General features: G+C 36.3%; 2 protein-coding genes across 2 annotated transcripts in view; both read left to right on the top strand.

Moving 5' to 3' along the window:
• Positions 1 to 607: 607 nt before the first annotated feature.
• Positions 608 to 11,405, top strand: Polr3C (RNA polymerase III subunit C). The gene is made up of 10 exons (XM_045744531.2): positions 608 to 831; positions 2,181 to 2,302; positions 2,409 to 2,545; positions 4,270 to 4,429; positions 5,981 to 6,124; positions 6,767 to 6,957; positions 7,685 to 7,838; positions 9,210 to 9,402; positions 10,214 to 10,381; positions 10,821 to 11,405. Exons 1-10 carry the CDS (start codon positions 685 to 687, stop codon positions 10,998 to 11,000), a joined length of 1,596 nt encoding a protein of 531 aa, XP_045600487.1. The 5' UTR covers positions 608 to 684; the 3' UTR covers positions 11,001 to 11,405.
• Positions 11,406 to 15,603: 4,198 nt separating this feature from the next.
• LOC123759534 (uncharacterized) overlaps positions 15,604 to 15,945 on the top strand; it is a 65,384-nt gene continuing 65,042 nt past the window's right edge. The window contains 1 exon segment of the mRNA XM_069334898.1: positions 15,604 to 15,717. Within this exon segment, the coding sequence (XP_069190999.1) occupies positions 15,654 to 15,717 (64 nt within the window). The 5' untranslated portion in view covers positions 15,604 to 15,653.

The raw sequence follows: 15,945 nt of genomic DNA, 5'->3' as shown, positions 1-15,945 counted from the left end.
AACCCATGTTGCGTCGATTTTACAAGTGTGTTCACTGAAAGATGGTGAATGAGTCCCACCCTTAGGATTCTCTCCATAAGCTTGCGGATGTGTGATGTCAAGCTGAGCTGACGGTAGTTCTCCGCTGAGCTCTTTCTGCCTTTTAGAAATCTGGGGGTGACATTTGCATATTTCCAATCTACGGGAGCTATCCCTGGGTCCATAGATTTTGTGTAAAGTAATTTCAGCGGTAGGCATATTCTTCTGCCAGTTCCTATGAAAGATTTTAGGCCATAAAATTATTTTATTCATTAAATTGTATAAGGATAAATAACTCCACATATATGAAAATTACTTATGCATTATTATAATATAAGACGCCTATGTGCCATCTAATTATTCACATTTTTAACATTCTCAGATTACATTGTCTGGCTTTGGTCACAATATTGTCTTGGAAGACGAAAACGGCAGCGAACACAAGCCAGCGCATATGAATATACGAACAGGTTCCTATATATATAAAATAAAATACAAATATAAAATAAAAAATAAATAAATAAATAAATAAATATTGTCAGTGAATGAACTGGTCTTTTTGTGTACCGAACCGACGTTATCCGAAACTGTTATGTACGAGTTGACCCGTCCTCGAGCTGGAGCTGCCCTTTCTACCTCCAAGCATCACCTGGGCTCGTGGGGAAAATGTCTCATTATTTGCAGAAAGTGTGTTATAAAATTCTTAATGAATACTTTGGGGACATTGTTGCCAAGGTTGGAGAAGGGCTGTTCCAGAAGGGAAGTAATCCACTGCGAGTTATAGCTGCATACACCAAGCTTCCTCTCTCGAAGGTTAGTCGTTTGGGCGATCATGCAGTCCGTCTAATTACCGCAAGCTTCACTAAGCTTCCTGGCAATACGTTAGTAATGAATAAATATGATTTACTCATAATAATGTTGGTGCTAAATGTACAACAGGAAAAAACGTAATTTTAATCTGAAAAAGTATCTTTTATAAAGAAATTAGACGAAAATAAAGAGTTGGTGACGCCAAATCAAGTCGACGATCCAAGCGTCGGTTAGGTTAGGTCAGGTCAGGTTAGGTCAACCTAACCTAACATATATTTATTCATTACTAAAGTTTTGCCAGGAAGCTTTGTGAAGCTTATCTAGCTTGTGGTAGCTTGCGGTAATTAGACGGACCCCGATCATGGTTTAACTAGTCAAAAGCTCTATTCACCAATGCTCTTAAGTTCAAGTAAGTTTATCTAGAGAATAAAATACATCTCGTAAGGATAGAGAAGCTTAGGTTATTTCCCAATGTTGAAAAATCAGGGTATGATCAATTCGTACACAAGACAGCTCGATAAAGGTCATGATTATTAAAATCACGTATATTGTTAGGTTAGAATATTTTAGCTTAGGTCAGGCACAGTTGGTTCAGGTTAGATTGTGTAAGGTTAAGTAGGTTTTAAAATTCGTTGGGGAACTGTCCTGTGTACAGTAGGATCTGTATCTTGAAAATCACATTTTATCATGTTTAAAGAAAATTAATGTACTTAAATCCTAATTCTTGCAATCAGATCTAGATCTATTCTAACCAATTAATTTTTAATCAGAGTAACCTGAACCTAACCTAGCCAAATCTAACCTAACAGGGTGCATTGGTTGTGGCACAAAGTTTAGTTAGGTTAGCTCATTGATTTCATTTTGTTCCTCCCAACCTTGCCCGAAATGCTATGCGTATTAGTAGCTTTAGGTATTGTATGTACTAGCTCTATCTATAAATCCAACATTATGTTTGTAGCTCATCTTCTATGTACTTTTACCGAATAAAAATTTGAATTTGAATTTATTATGCACCCCATATTTGGAACAGTGTTGGCCTTCAATAAAGAAATTCTAGAGGGCTTCTGTGTAAGGATTAGGATGAGCTAGCTTAAGCATTTTTATACCAATTTGACAGTTAATTTCAATTACACGATCAGCGATGCTCGGTATATTAAGTTCCTTTCTTATATTAAGTATCTTTGTGGTACGCTGGATATTTTCAAACATGTTAAAATTATATACAGACTGACTGAATGAGGATAGAAATAGGAGTTGCATCGTGTGGGCCAATAGGCCTTCCCTAGTTTCCTTTATTCTTATGTTTTAAGTTATGACTTATTATGTTCTTATTGTTATATTTCTAAAAACAGGTGTCTGAAGCATTGGCAGTTCTGGTGCAGCACAACCTTGTCACGTGGGATAAATGGCGGCCTGGAATACCATGCTATACCCTTCTCCATGATCGTGTCCTCCTCATTTTGCGCTTTCCGAGGTATGAAGTCATAGTGAGTTAGGCTTGTGAGAGTGTGTTTGGGATTGTGACTGACATTATTATTTCAGGTACCTTGGCATATGGTTAACTTTTATCGTTATTTTAGGTATGTGTATCTGGTCCGTGAGCAGTTTGGTGAAGAGGGGGAAATGGTGGTGGATGTTTTGTTAAAGGAAGGACAAGCCACTGCCTCTCACATCATAATTACATCCTGTGTTAAGCTACTGGAGGCATCTGACAGTGGTAAGCTTATTTATAGACATACTAGTTGCTTTCAAGCAAATATTTTACCTATTGTGCTTATAGTATAATTCTGATCTCTTAGGAATATAAGAAATGTATAATTTCAGAAATGAAAAAGACTTGCTCTGATTTACATTGCCAATTTACACATGCTATAATGTTCATATTATGCAATGAATTCCTAGGGCTGTTCTGGATTGTACCTGGATGGGGTTCTAGGAATTTTTCTACTCCCAAAGCCCAGCCTTGGGGCAGGCTTGACTTGTGAGATCTTGGTCCAACATTCTATTGCTTGGATGGCACACGGAAATTTTCTATGAATGAAAATGCCACCTACAAATCTATGAAAGTTTTTGTGATATACAGTACATGTATTTTATCACTGAAAAAATTGAATAATGTAAATAACTTGTTTAAGTGGTACACATTTGTGGGATGAATGTTTGTATGCAAATTATCTTCAAGACATGAAACCCATCTTCACACTGAATCATTGTACTGTATTTGCATGGTAAATGCACTAGAAATGTAAGTATTTCTGGACTAATGAAAACCGGCATCAATAGATTCAGTGGGTAGGTGTTGGTTCATATGCTCTGGCACAGTACAATCAAGTACAAGTACACTGTACACTTGCCTCATCACATACTGATGAGTGAAAATAATTAAATTTTAGAATTATTTCACAACTATGGTTTTCCATTGTCAGAAACAAAAAGCATGCTAAGTTTAATGTGGTCCCCCTAGGCCAACTAATGTTATCCCAGGATGCCACCCACAGTACAGTAGTTGTCTTACTACAGGTTACCTATATATTGCTAGGTGAACAGATGCACCAGGTGAAAGGAAACCATGCCCAAATGGCTATCCTGCAGTGGGAATCAAACCTGGGATCTTTCAGTTGTGAACTGGCTATGTGAGGACTGCTACTTTGATCTTTAGTTACCCATTATAGTCACATTCCCTTGATATCAATATAGGTAACTATTGTGAATAGCTACAGTAAAACAAAAAAATATACTGTATGTGAGCAAATGTTAATTTTGTTATGAATAGTAGTAGTATTATTTTCTTCCAATTACTTAAATAACAGAATACAAGTACATTAAATTTATGTAATTATTATTGTTTTCCATTTTCATGGGGGTGGGGAGGTATTGGTCTGGAAAGAAGAGGATGATGATACAGTGAAAAATGGTTATTGATATTGAGAAAGAGGCTATTAGTGCATTTTCTGGGAAGACATTTCAGGAAGATGTGTTTCCAGCCCAAAACATCAACCCTTATAATATGGAAGATGTGAGGTCGATTGTACCACAGTAGTGAGCAGTAGGGGTGCCTCACTGCATTTACATTAGATTTATAAGATACCATACATTAATTGTGTAATAATGAGTGTACTGTAGTTGGATAATCTACATAAAAATGCCCTCATATGCTCATCAGTTGCAAAATTTACTTTCAAGCACAACTTTGTGAATGTGCTAAACAAAATATCACTTTTGAAGTACAGTACAGTATTTTGTTACGCTATTAGTTTTACTTGTTTTCATTTAAGAAAACTTTTATCTTTGTTTTCACTTGAGGGAATACGTTGCACTCTGGAATGCTGTAGCGTGACAGCTAGTGAGAGGTTCTACATAGTGTGAACTGGCATTTTCAAATGTTATGATGCTGATGTGGTGTATTTTTAACTGTTTTATATTTGTATTAAAATATTTCAGACACTGCTGGCAGTGGAAGCAGCTATGAACAGCGTCACATTACAATTAGAAATCACCTTCTAAAACTTATTGAGAATGAGTTTATTCAACGGTGTCCTTGTCCTCAAGATCCTACCAAACGAGTTCCAGTTCTTTCTATCAAAGAGGAAGATCTGTATAGGTAAATATTAATAATTTTTAGCAATTTTAGCTCTATAGTATCTACATCCCCCTTTGGTGGATGTAGATCTATATATAATATTATAAACAATATTATATTTAAATGAATGTTATTACCCTTAGTTCCTTCTTGAGGCTGTTTCTTTATTAAACCTGATGGTGAGTTACAATAACGTGGCTGAAGATAGGATGCCCAACCCACAAATCTGAAATTAAGAAATGCCAACTTTTCGGTCCATATGGTTCAAGACGGACCGAAATGTTGCCATTTCTCCATTTTCAGATTTGTGGGCTGGGTGTCAAATCCTTTTAATAAATCACACATCTTAGGTGCAGTCTTTAAAGTGGTTGACCACTTTTATAATTTTTCTCTGTACACTTTTTTACACAGGATTTGCTTCTCTTCATTGTATCTTAATGTTAGCTTTGCCTAAATTCACTTTAACCAGTCTTCTCTTACACACATCAATAAAGCTTTCTGTTATTCTTAATAAATATATAATTTGCTGTTAAAAGATCTACTTCATCTGCATACATCATCTTTTATATCCCTCAGTTACTCTTATTGTAACTAGGACGTCACACAACTATTGTATGCAACTAACTTGATATCATTCTAGGAACTTATATCATAAACTCTTACACATGTACAATTTTCTACAAAACCTTTGAAGAACATTTAACAAATTAAAAAATTCTTTATATGCACAATGCTTTCCAAGCGTCTTCTGTTAAATTTGTCATATGCTTCCTCAAAGTCCAGGAAGCCTTTGTACTGTACACCTTAATCTTTCTTCCAAGCCTTCTCCTGAGAGATAGCTAGTAGAGAAAGATTGTAACACTATCAGAAATTGTTGGGTTGTATAGTTTATTTTAATTTAATTATACCAGACTTTATATTCTGCACAAAGGGATTTAATGCCCAAGACAGTGCTTCAAAACTGTGTGAGAATTGAGAACATTTTTCAGTTTGACTTGGTCAACTCTCGCTTGTGCACTTACTTGCGAGTCATCAGTATCAAGAGTCAGTGTTTTAATTATTTTTAATTATAAATATGGGTGATATTTTGAAACTGAATACACATTTAGTGTTTAAACCAAGGCCCATTACAGGACTAGGACAATCCAGACTTGTGGTGTGTAGGATAGTTGCGGCTGAAAGTGTAAAGTTAATATACTTATAGTAGATGGATACATAGTTGTAGGAGTCAACACATGGTTATATATAAACAGAATATAAATGTGTTGAAAGCCAGAAATTATAATAATATTGTGTATTTCTGACAAACTCCATTTACAAATAATATTCACTCCTATGTTATAATGAATGTTAATACTGTACTTTCTATGAAAATGCTTAGTTTGGAAGATCTTGTGTATAGATTTTATAATCTTTACTAAATTTAATATAAAAACAAAATGATAGATTTATATTCATGCATTGATATACACTTTGGAGTCCAGAGTTATTGTTAATGAGTAGCTTATACATGAGCTGAGATTCAATAAAATAATTAAAAAAAGATATTGAATTATTTTTTTCTGTTAACAGTTTACCTGCAGATTTACTTGACCTGAAAGCCTTGCAGCAGGAGATACAACATCGGCATACAGAAACCACCGACCCCAGCTTCACCCACCCTGACAGTCAGGTGTTCTGGAGACTCAACTATGATAGATTCCACATTGAGTTTAGGTTAATAATAATTTTGGATTTATTTTTCTTGGAAAAAAAAACCTGTTTGATTTACATATTCTCAACAGGACAAAGTAGTTCATAAGATTTTTCCCATTCGTTGAATTATTGAATATTGTTTTAACTTATTGCTGGAAAATTCAGCTTCAGCATTTTTGAAATCTTTGTTTTTTATTTTGAATTATATGACATTTTGTGATAAGGCTTTAATAATTTTGGATTTTTCCTTGATCAATGTGCAATACTGTGCTGTACTTTGAATCACTAGTGTGTAGATGTCTTTCTATAATATGTAATTACATTTAGTGATTGAAAAAAATAATAGAAAAAAAGTCCCTATGGTGCAGTGGTAAAGCAATTGCCCGGTGCTTCACGAGCACTTTGGCCTGGGGTTCGTGTATTGCCTGGGGAGGATTGACTGGGCGCCAATCCTTAACTGTAGCCTCTGTTCACCCAGCAGTAAATGGGTTGTTAAACAATTTGGTAGGTTGTATTCCTGGGAAAAATTAAGATTAATTACCTGCCTGAAATGCTATGCATGCTAGGGGCTGTACAAGAATGTAAGAACTCTTGTGTATATATAAATAAATAAAAAAATAGACCAAATCAATCTTTAATACTCTAATTGTGAAAAACTTCCAGGGACAGTGAAATTCGCAACAGCATTGTTAGAAGAGTTGATCCCTTAGCAGGAGAATGCCTTGGTGCCATGCTGAAGCTGTCATACAAAGTCTCAGACCCCTGGGCTCCAGTTATGAATGTTGTCACAGCGGCAGATGTCAGGGACCAACTCAAGGATCTGAAGTATCTTGATCAGTATTTTAAGATATTAGGTAAACTATATTGCTGTTGGTATTGTTGCAGTGTTTTGAAGTTTTAAAATATTTTTCAACGTAACATTTAATTGGCTGGTTAGTAACGAAGCAAAGGTTTTGAAGAAGCCGATTTAGTTTATTTTTTATTCTTTTTTTAATTTTAGCAATTTTGCTTTTTTCTTCGGGAGTTGAATTCTATTTTTATTTTCTATTGTTTTTCCAACTATATTTTTCCTTGATGGGTGATATTTTGAAACTGAATACACATTTAGGGTTTAAACCAAGGCCCGTTACAGGAATTGGACAATCCAGACGTGTAGTGTGCAGGATAGTTGCAGCTGAAAGTGTAGAGTTAATATACTTCTAGTAGACAGATATGTAGTTATAGGAGTCAATACATAGTTATATTCATGCAGAATATAACCATATTGAAAACTAGAAAGTATAATATATTGGGGATAAATAATGTGAATAGGGTGTGCACTTACTATAGACATGTTTATGGAATGCATAGTAATAAGATAAGTTAAGCAGTGGTAGACCTACTGAGGTTGTGTGGACAGGACATGGCATAGAACATAAGAGAAGGAACTACTACTATTTATTTAAAAGATTTTTGTTAGTGAAATCTAGTGTCTGAAGCAAAAGAAATGAAAAGTTACAATACTGTACTTTTAATAGAATAGATTGGTCTGACAGTACAAGTTAAAAAAATATACATTAATCCATAGTATTTGTCTTCCAGAGGAGCAGAGTGGAGATTGCGTGCAGAGAGTAGGTGATGCTGGTGGTGGAGAATATAGGCTTAATATGGCTAATGCATTCCAGTCCCTTACCCACACTCTGATTTATAACATAGTGCAAGAGAGGTTTGGCTCCAAAGCAGCTCGCATTTTCAGGTGAGCATTACATGTAAATAGCTAGCTAAATGTTTTCCTAATTTGTGATAATCGTCCTGTCCACTATGGCATCTAGTAGGGGGCTTCTTCCCCGTTTGCTGCTTTTTTGTCTTTTACAAAATTCTGTCTAATTAAAGCTTATGAAATTACAGTTAAAGAAAATTATGTAAAGTTCAGGAAAAATAAGAAAAGATTCTTGGTGCTATAGTTTGGTAGACTGCAAAAGGTGGGTTAACACCCTAGAGCACCCTGACAAAAAGAAAATTAAGAAAACATGTTTGAATTTTCTTTTAGATGAAAGAAAAACACTTAAGTAAAAAATATTTAAAAATGTATACATATTTTTCATTCCTATGAAAATTTAGAACATATGTAGATTATGAAAAAGTAATGAAAACAAATCTAGCTGAAATACTTAACATTTGCATGCAAACATAAGTTCGTGTCATGGAGACTTGCTTCTGGAAAGGATCCTTAGGTGGCTCTTTGGTGCTTGCTTGCTGCCTGGCAAGCTCCACCCAATTCAATCCATGTCATGCTATAAGGGGTATTATACAAGTTTAAAAGGGACCAAAACCTGGTCCCTATCTAAAGAGGCACAAAGAGCAGGGGATCGTATACCACCTTAACAAGGACAGGCCACCAGAAAGTGGGGGAAGAGATGACAGGTGGTAACTAGGTACATATGGTAAGTTACTTACTGTAACTTAACAAATTACAGATGGTAACTTGGTAAGGGGGAATGACAGCTGAGTGGACAGCACTCTGGATTCACAGTCCTAAGGTTCCTGGTTCAATCCCCGGTGGGAAACAAATGGGCAGAGTTTCTTTTACCCTGATGCTCCTGTTCACCTAGCAGGAAAATAGGTACATGGTAGTTAGACTGCTGCTACAGGCTGCTTCCTAGGGATGTGTAACAAAAAGAAGGCCTTATTGAGGACCGGGCCGCAGGGACGCTAAGCTCCAAAATCATCTCAAGATAACTTCAAGATAGGTAAAGAAACCATAGAAATGGGGCAACAAAGGACAACAAACTCTTATTTCACCTTCCACATTTCCATTTTTATCAAACCTGCTCCCATGTATTTAAAACTGACTTCCAATTCCAATATCCATTTTGTATTTTGATTCTACAGTTCAAATCACTGTCTTAACACTCTGATAGGCTTTACCTGCTATTTGTGGCATATATTTTCTTCTATGGTGGATGTTTCGTGTCTTAGGAGAAGATCTCTTAACCGATTGTGATTGTTCAATCCAACTAACTGTTAGTATGAATGCTTCATTAAATTTTATGTTTTTAGAATTACATTTGCAAATAACTTGAGCCAATTTATGAGTATAAGAAACTGAATAATGTTCTTTTTTCAGGTTGATACACAAAAACCAGATGATGGAACAAGACATGATTGGTGAAGTCAGCATGATTGGAAAAAAGGACGCAAACCTACTTTCATATCGTCTGCTTCATGACAACTTTTTACGCATACATGAGCTGCGTAAAACTTTAACTCCTTCTCCTGCAAACAAGATAATTTATCTTTTTCATATTGATATGAATTCTGTGAGTGAATAATATTTTCACACTTCAGAACTTTAGCTTTAGCAAGTAATGTTTACAAGCTACAGTACTTTATCTTTAGAAAATTAAATACCTACCTGACAATTTTAAACATTCAAATATTTGCACTAACATTGGTTATTTATCACTGGGATTGTTTATTTTTTTCTAAGCAGGACCTTCTTGGTTACTCCCCGAGTCGGGGGCCTTCTTGGTTACTTCCCGAGTCGGGGAGGGGGGGGGCCCTTCTTGGTTAATAACATCAGATAATATTGTTTTGCAGACAAATTCCATTCCTTGTCTTATAGTTAACTAACTTGAATGGATGGTGGATCTATCTTTCTACTATTCTAGCACTTTTATCTGTATTATACTTCTACTTTCCTCCTTGATCTCATTCTCTCCCTCTCATTCTAAACTTTACCTTTCACCTGATTATACTCCTCACTCCTCCCTACCTCCCTCACCCCAAAAGTTTCATTATTTTTCCATCATTTTCCAATATGTTCCAGGGGGGGGGGGGTTAATCCTAATGTTCCTCCTCCTCATCCTTCTTTCCTCCCCATTTCCCTCCCTTGTTCCCCTCACCTTTATTCCTGCCTCTTGCCCTTTGTGGTGTATATTTGGTTGTTTAAGAATCCGTGCCAGTGACCTATTAAAATAGCATTTCATTGCATTTCATTACATTCAACACGTTTTTTGCCCAATATTGAAGCTCTGACAAACTATTTGGTTCCAGTACATTCCCCTAGGCCTAAATTTTTTCATGCAGATAGCGATAAATCAAATGTCTAATTGCATGTTTTCATTTTAGGTTGTACGCATGATTCTCGAGTGGTGCTATAAAGGCATATATAACCTGATGGTCCAACGAGAGACGAAGGTTAATGATAACCGTCGCTTATTAGATAAGCGGACAAGGGTGGACTCGATAGTTGAAAATCTTAAACAGACAGGAGGTACCGAGGAACAGATTCAGGAGGTGAGAGTATTTTTGGGGTTGCATTTTATGGTGAAGAATAAATTTTCCTGATTTGTAAATATTTTGGTTCATTTTGACAATTTTAACATATAATCTGCTGCTATATTTTTTAAGTTACTTTAATACCAAATGGGCAAAAAATAACAACTGCTTAATTTTCCCCTTTAGAAGTGATGCATGTTATATAAAAAGAACTTAAAAAATATGGTAGTAAACAAATTACAGTATTGGTGTCAGTGTTGGTGTAACATGTTTACAAAATTAAAATTGTGCTCAGAATAGTCAGTTTTGTCAATGCTATCTATAAAAATTAATAGTAATAAAAAAAAAAATTAATTTAAAAAATGTTGTCAGTATGTTAATCATTGTCTATATATTTTTTATCTTAGTTAATTGATTTGCTACAACTTTCTAAGAATGTCATATTACTCATTCTCAGGTTGAAGAAATGATGACTCCCAGTGAGCGTGCCCTCGTGGAACAGGTAGTTGCAACGCAGGACAAGCTCTTTGATGCTGAAACAGGCCTTGATGAAACGATATTCATTCTCCAAATGTACCTCTATTATCAAATACCTTTAATAACGACGACTAACAAAAGCTCAGGTCGTGGAAAATGATGGTACAAATTAAATTTATATGCTTTAAAGGAATGTGATTTTCATACTATTTTACGTTGTAATAAAAATGTGACTATTGATTAAGTTTTGTAAACATTAATCTGTAAATAGTAGGATCTGGGTGCAATTAGTATGTATCTGTTGTTTTTACAAACCTGAGGTACTGCAATGTGCTATAGATCTTGTGGTACAGTGTGCTATGGATCTGTTAGTGAAGTGTGTTATAGAGATCTATTGTACTGTAGTGCAATGTTATGGATCTTTGGTAGTGCAGCAGAATGTGGATTATTTTGTATAAAATAAACTTATAAAAGTTAATATGGTTAAATTATTAAAATTTATATATAAAATGTTGAAACATTTATATGGTAATTAAAATTTCTACATAATAAATTTAAAAATAATTGTAGTTTTTAAATACAACCTGCAGACTTAAACATTTGTAAACTATTATAAATTGAAATGTTTAAGATAATGTTTCAATATGTATTTGGTAAAGTACCTGTGACATGATTATAATAATGAAATTGGTTTGTTATTGCAAGAAGAACAAAAAATTGGTCTTTAAACAAAAGTCGGGGATGCAGCCCTATCTATCCAAATGTTTTAACTTGCACAAATCTAAGTTTAAGTTTACTTTTGACATTGCTTTCTAGGAATACATCTCTCATGCAAATCATGGCTACCAGTATTTGATAATACCTTTGCACACAAAAATCTTCAATTAAGCCGATGCTTTTTCCGCCATATTCTGTCATGGCAACTGGGTGCAGTCATCCTGACCAGTTTTCTGGGAAAAAATAATTGACATTTGATAATGCCTTGGCACACAAAACATCTTCAATAAAGCCCATTGTTTTCACGCCTTATTCTGTCATGGCAACCGGGTGCAGTCATCCTGACCAGTTTTCTGGGAAAAAATAATTGACATTTGATAATGCCTTGGCACACAAAACATCTTCAATAAAGCCCATTGTTTTCACGCCTTATTCTGTCATGGCAACCGGGTGCAGTCATCCTGACTAGTTTTCTGGGAAATAATATATTCTGGTTTTAAAGTGACTTGGAGGTGAGGGGTTATTGTAAAAGACATTTGTGCATGATACATATATATGTATTTTGAAATATGCACTTTTCAGATTGTTTATAAGGAATCTTGAGGTTATCTTGAGATGATTTCGGGGCTTTAGTGTCCCGCGGCCCGGTCCTCGACCAGGCCTCCACCCCCAGGAAGCAGCCCGTGACAGCTGACTAACACCCAGGTACCTATTTACTGCTAGGTAACAGGGGCATTCAGGGTGAAAGAAACTTTGCCCATTTGTTTCTCGATATATATACGAATGATATACAGCACTTTACAACTGTGAGTGAAAAGGAATTAATGCATACTTTTTATCAATGCTCTAGTCTAAAGTTTGACTAATTTTGTTTGTAATATTTTTTCTGCTAGCACCTTTTTGGTCTTCTATTATGTTTGAGACTGAATAGCTTGATTAAACTTCTTGAAATGCTTCAACCCATGAATACTCAACATCAGCAAGAAATTTCAATGTGCATAGGTATTTGGGAAGTAATAACTCTCCTTAGTCTTTATACTCGAGCCAGAGAGTTAAAATTAGCAAGCAAAGGATGAATAATACATCTTGAAAAGAAGAAGATATACAATATAGTAAAACTGAAAAGTAATATGAACTATTTTAAATTGGCTCTGAAGCATTTGATACCAGTATTATCTTATGTATGTTAACTCGTTTTGGCTTTTGGCTGTGCTTACGTTACGCACTTGCCACAGTTAGAATTGTAATGCGAATTGTATGCAAGCTGGAAAGTAAGAAAATTTCAATTGAGGGAATTTGGTAAGAGGAAATACATCAGACCTCCACAATGTAGGAGCATAAAATACAGGGACTTTAATATGGAAAATATATTGTACATAGATTCCATTTGTTTTATGTCTAGTTACCTGTCATATACTAAAACTGTTCCTACCTGCTCCACTGTTATAATTAGGAGCCAGGAAGCCGTGCCAGCCATTCACCACTGCCTAAGTGGGACTGGCACAGCAGCACTTCCAATTGGCCTATGGCTTACCAATCTGAAAGCCTCAGATTTGTTTGCATTAGCTGAGCTGCTAGAATTGTATAAACAGGCCACAGACCTAGAGACCAGTCGATTAAGGGTCGAGAAGTAGGGTCCAAGAGCAATGTCTCTCACTCTGCAAGTACACTTTGTGAGTACAAACACTCAGCCTCCTAATAGCATCAAAACAACCCTTTCTCTCTATGCATTATTCTCCCTCACCTTACAGTGTATTCAACACTGAACTCTGCCTACAGCCTGACTGGCCCACAGTATACTGACTCACAAATTACCTTTGTTCCACTGCAGTGTGTTGAGAATATATGCAGTATCATTTGTTGTTATTGATTCAGCTTCTTGGAACAAAGTTTCTAAGTAGCACGGGCTATGGTGAGCTCGTAGTGGACTTAAACCCCGGTCCTGTGCCAGGTAACTATACAGTATCATTAATTATTACTGTGTTTCAGTGCCCATCTGTCTGGTTATACTAAAGTGGCGTTAGACTAAACTCACTCTGGTCTCAGTAACAGGCTATTAGACCATATTAGTATCTCATGCAATTGACACTACATTGGTAACCCTGGGAATTGATGCTACGTCCAGCCCCACATACCATACAAAGCAGACCACACACACCAGTAGCAAATACAATACAGTACAGTATACCCCATCAGGTGTGGTGCTCAATGACCTCTCATCATGATCTGCTGATCCCACACAATCCTGCCTTGAAGGCATCTGTAGTAGTGCGAGGTTTATTGGATTTGCCATTGCATTTAATGGCAGTGAAATAGGCCCACGCCTTAGGTTTCCAAATATTTGAATGCTTCCCATAAAGCTTTTGAGATGTTTAGACATTTATGGTGGTACATCAGAAGGCAACTATCGCATCTGATAGTTGTCCGGGATCCTAAACCACCATTACAGGACCCACATTTACTTTAACTTCCTGCCATAACTCGTATTCTAATATAAATCATTACTGCATAGTATGATTAATATATATTATATACAGTATTTATATTATAGTGTATAATAATATATGTAACACACACAAAACACATCATATCTTGGTATTAACACCGTATTCTTGTATAATTTGTTTTTAGCGGGGGAGGGATACAGTACACCCTTTTCATCGGTCCGTCCAATTGCCCAAAGCTGGCCAAAGCTTCCTAGGATTACGTAAGTAATGCTAGGAAGCTTTGGGTAATTAGACTGGCCGCTTTCACCTGCTGATCATCACTCCTGATTGCACGAGGAGCACCATTAATGAAGAGCACAATAAATAAGGAGCACCATGAATGAGGTGCACTGTGAATGAGGAGCAGCATGAATTTAGGGTTATAAACCCATAGAACCGTCTATACCCGCTGGAGCCCTAAATAACAAAACACTGCTACAATTTAAGATCCAAATAGATAAAACCATCAGGACAAACGGGGGACCTTTCGAAAACCGCCGGCTTCCTGTCCTCGTCGAGGCCACTAGAGAGATAATAACCCGCAGGTAAATTCAGGTTAATTCATGATGCACCTTATTCATGTTGCACTTTGTGTATGGTGTACAGGTCTCGGTGAACCTCATTTGATACAATTGAAATGCATTCATACTGATTTACATTATATTTTCTTTATTTGTCCTATGATGATTTACGGTTTCATAATCATATTTTTACCTGATTTATCTGAGGGTCACTAATCCTAGTGGCCTTGACGAGGACAGGAAGCCGGCAGCTTGTCGAAAGTTCCCCCCATTTGCCCTGATGATCTTTTCCAGGTACAGTATATTTTAAAACTCGACGCAGATTTGGCAGTTACGGCTTCGGCGGGTAGGCGGTTCCATGGATTAATAACCCTGTGGGTGAAAAAGCATCTCATGTTCTCAGTCCTACATTGTGGCTTGTTGAGCTTGAAACCGTTGATCCTTGTTTGTGTTACATCTGACCTGAGAAAATGTCCGAATCAACATCCTCTAACCTGTTCAGTATTTCAAAAGTTTCAATGAGATCCGCCCTGTCATGCCTGGTTTGCAGTGTTGTTAGCCCTGTGACCTTCAGTCGTTCCCGATACGATAGATGACTTATTTTAATCATCTCTCTACCTTTAGGCATCTTTAAAAAAATGCAGATTTTAACTCGGCACCTCAGCCACTGGAGCGATGCCTTGTATATTCTGTGATATTTTGGTCTCAGTCATCCGAATACAGTTGTTAATGATGACCACAAAACGTTCGCAAGGCCAAGGTATGTGTTGAGAGAAAATATATTGCCTCGACTTGCGTCAGCTTGTTATCTCTGAGGTGTTGATGTAAATACTTGATGGGAACAATGTCACCTGTATAAACCATATATTTTACTTTCTATATTTAAATTGTTCATCGTTTTGTTTGACGTATGTAATTCTGGTTATTAAGGTTTATTTATGTATTTATAATTTACCCGAGGGCTGACATCTCTGCGAGGATTTATGTTAATTGCATACGACGTCAAGAAATCGAATTACGTATGACCATTAGGTATGCACCAGAGGTATATAAACAATCTGGTACCCTTATCCGACACCTTCTGCAGACATGGCGGGTGTCCTGGTGAAGACCTGCCTGCTGGGGGCTCTCGCCCTCACTCTCCTATACTCAGGTAAGGACACAGTCTCAGGCACACACGAATACATATACAACAGTCATGCAAAGTTTACACGGCCACACACATGCACACACACACATCAGAGTCAAGCACATATGGGTTGGGTTGAGCTAGCTTAGGTAGCCTGATATTGTGAGTGAAGCACAATTATATGTAAGTTAAAATAATGTTAACAAAAACATATCTTGCTTATTGGCTTAATTTAACAACGCTGACTCTCCA

The sequence above is a fragment of the Procambarus clarkii genome, chromosome 32, assembly GCF_040958095.1.
Source record: "Procambarus clarkii isolate CNS0578487 chromosome 32, FALCON_Pclarkii_2.0, whole genome shotgun sequence".
NCBI lineage: Eukaryota > Metazoa > Arthropoda > Malacostraca > Decapoda > Cambaridae > Procambarus > Procambarus clarkii.
Note: the sequence above shows the minus strand (reverse complement) of the source record. Positions and strands in the feature narration are given on the sequence as shown.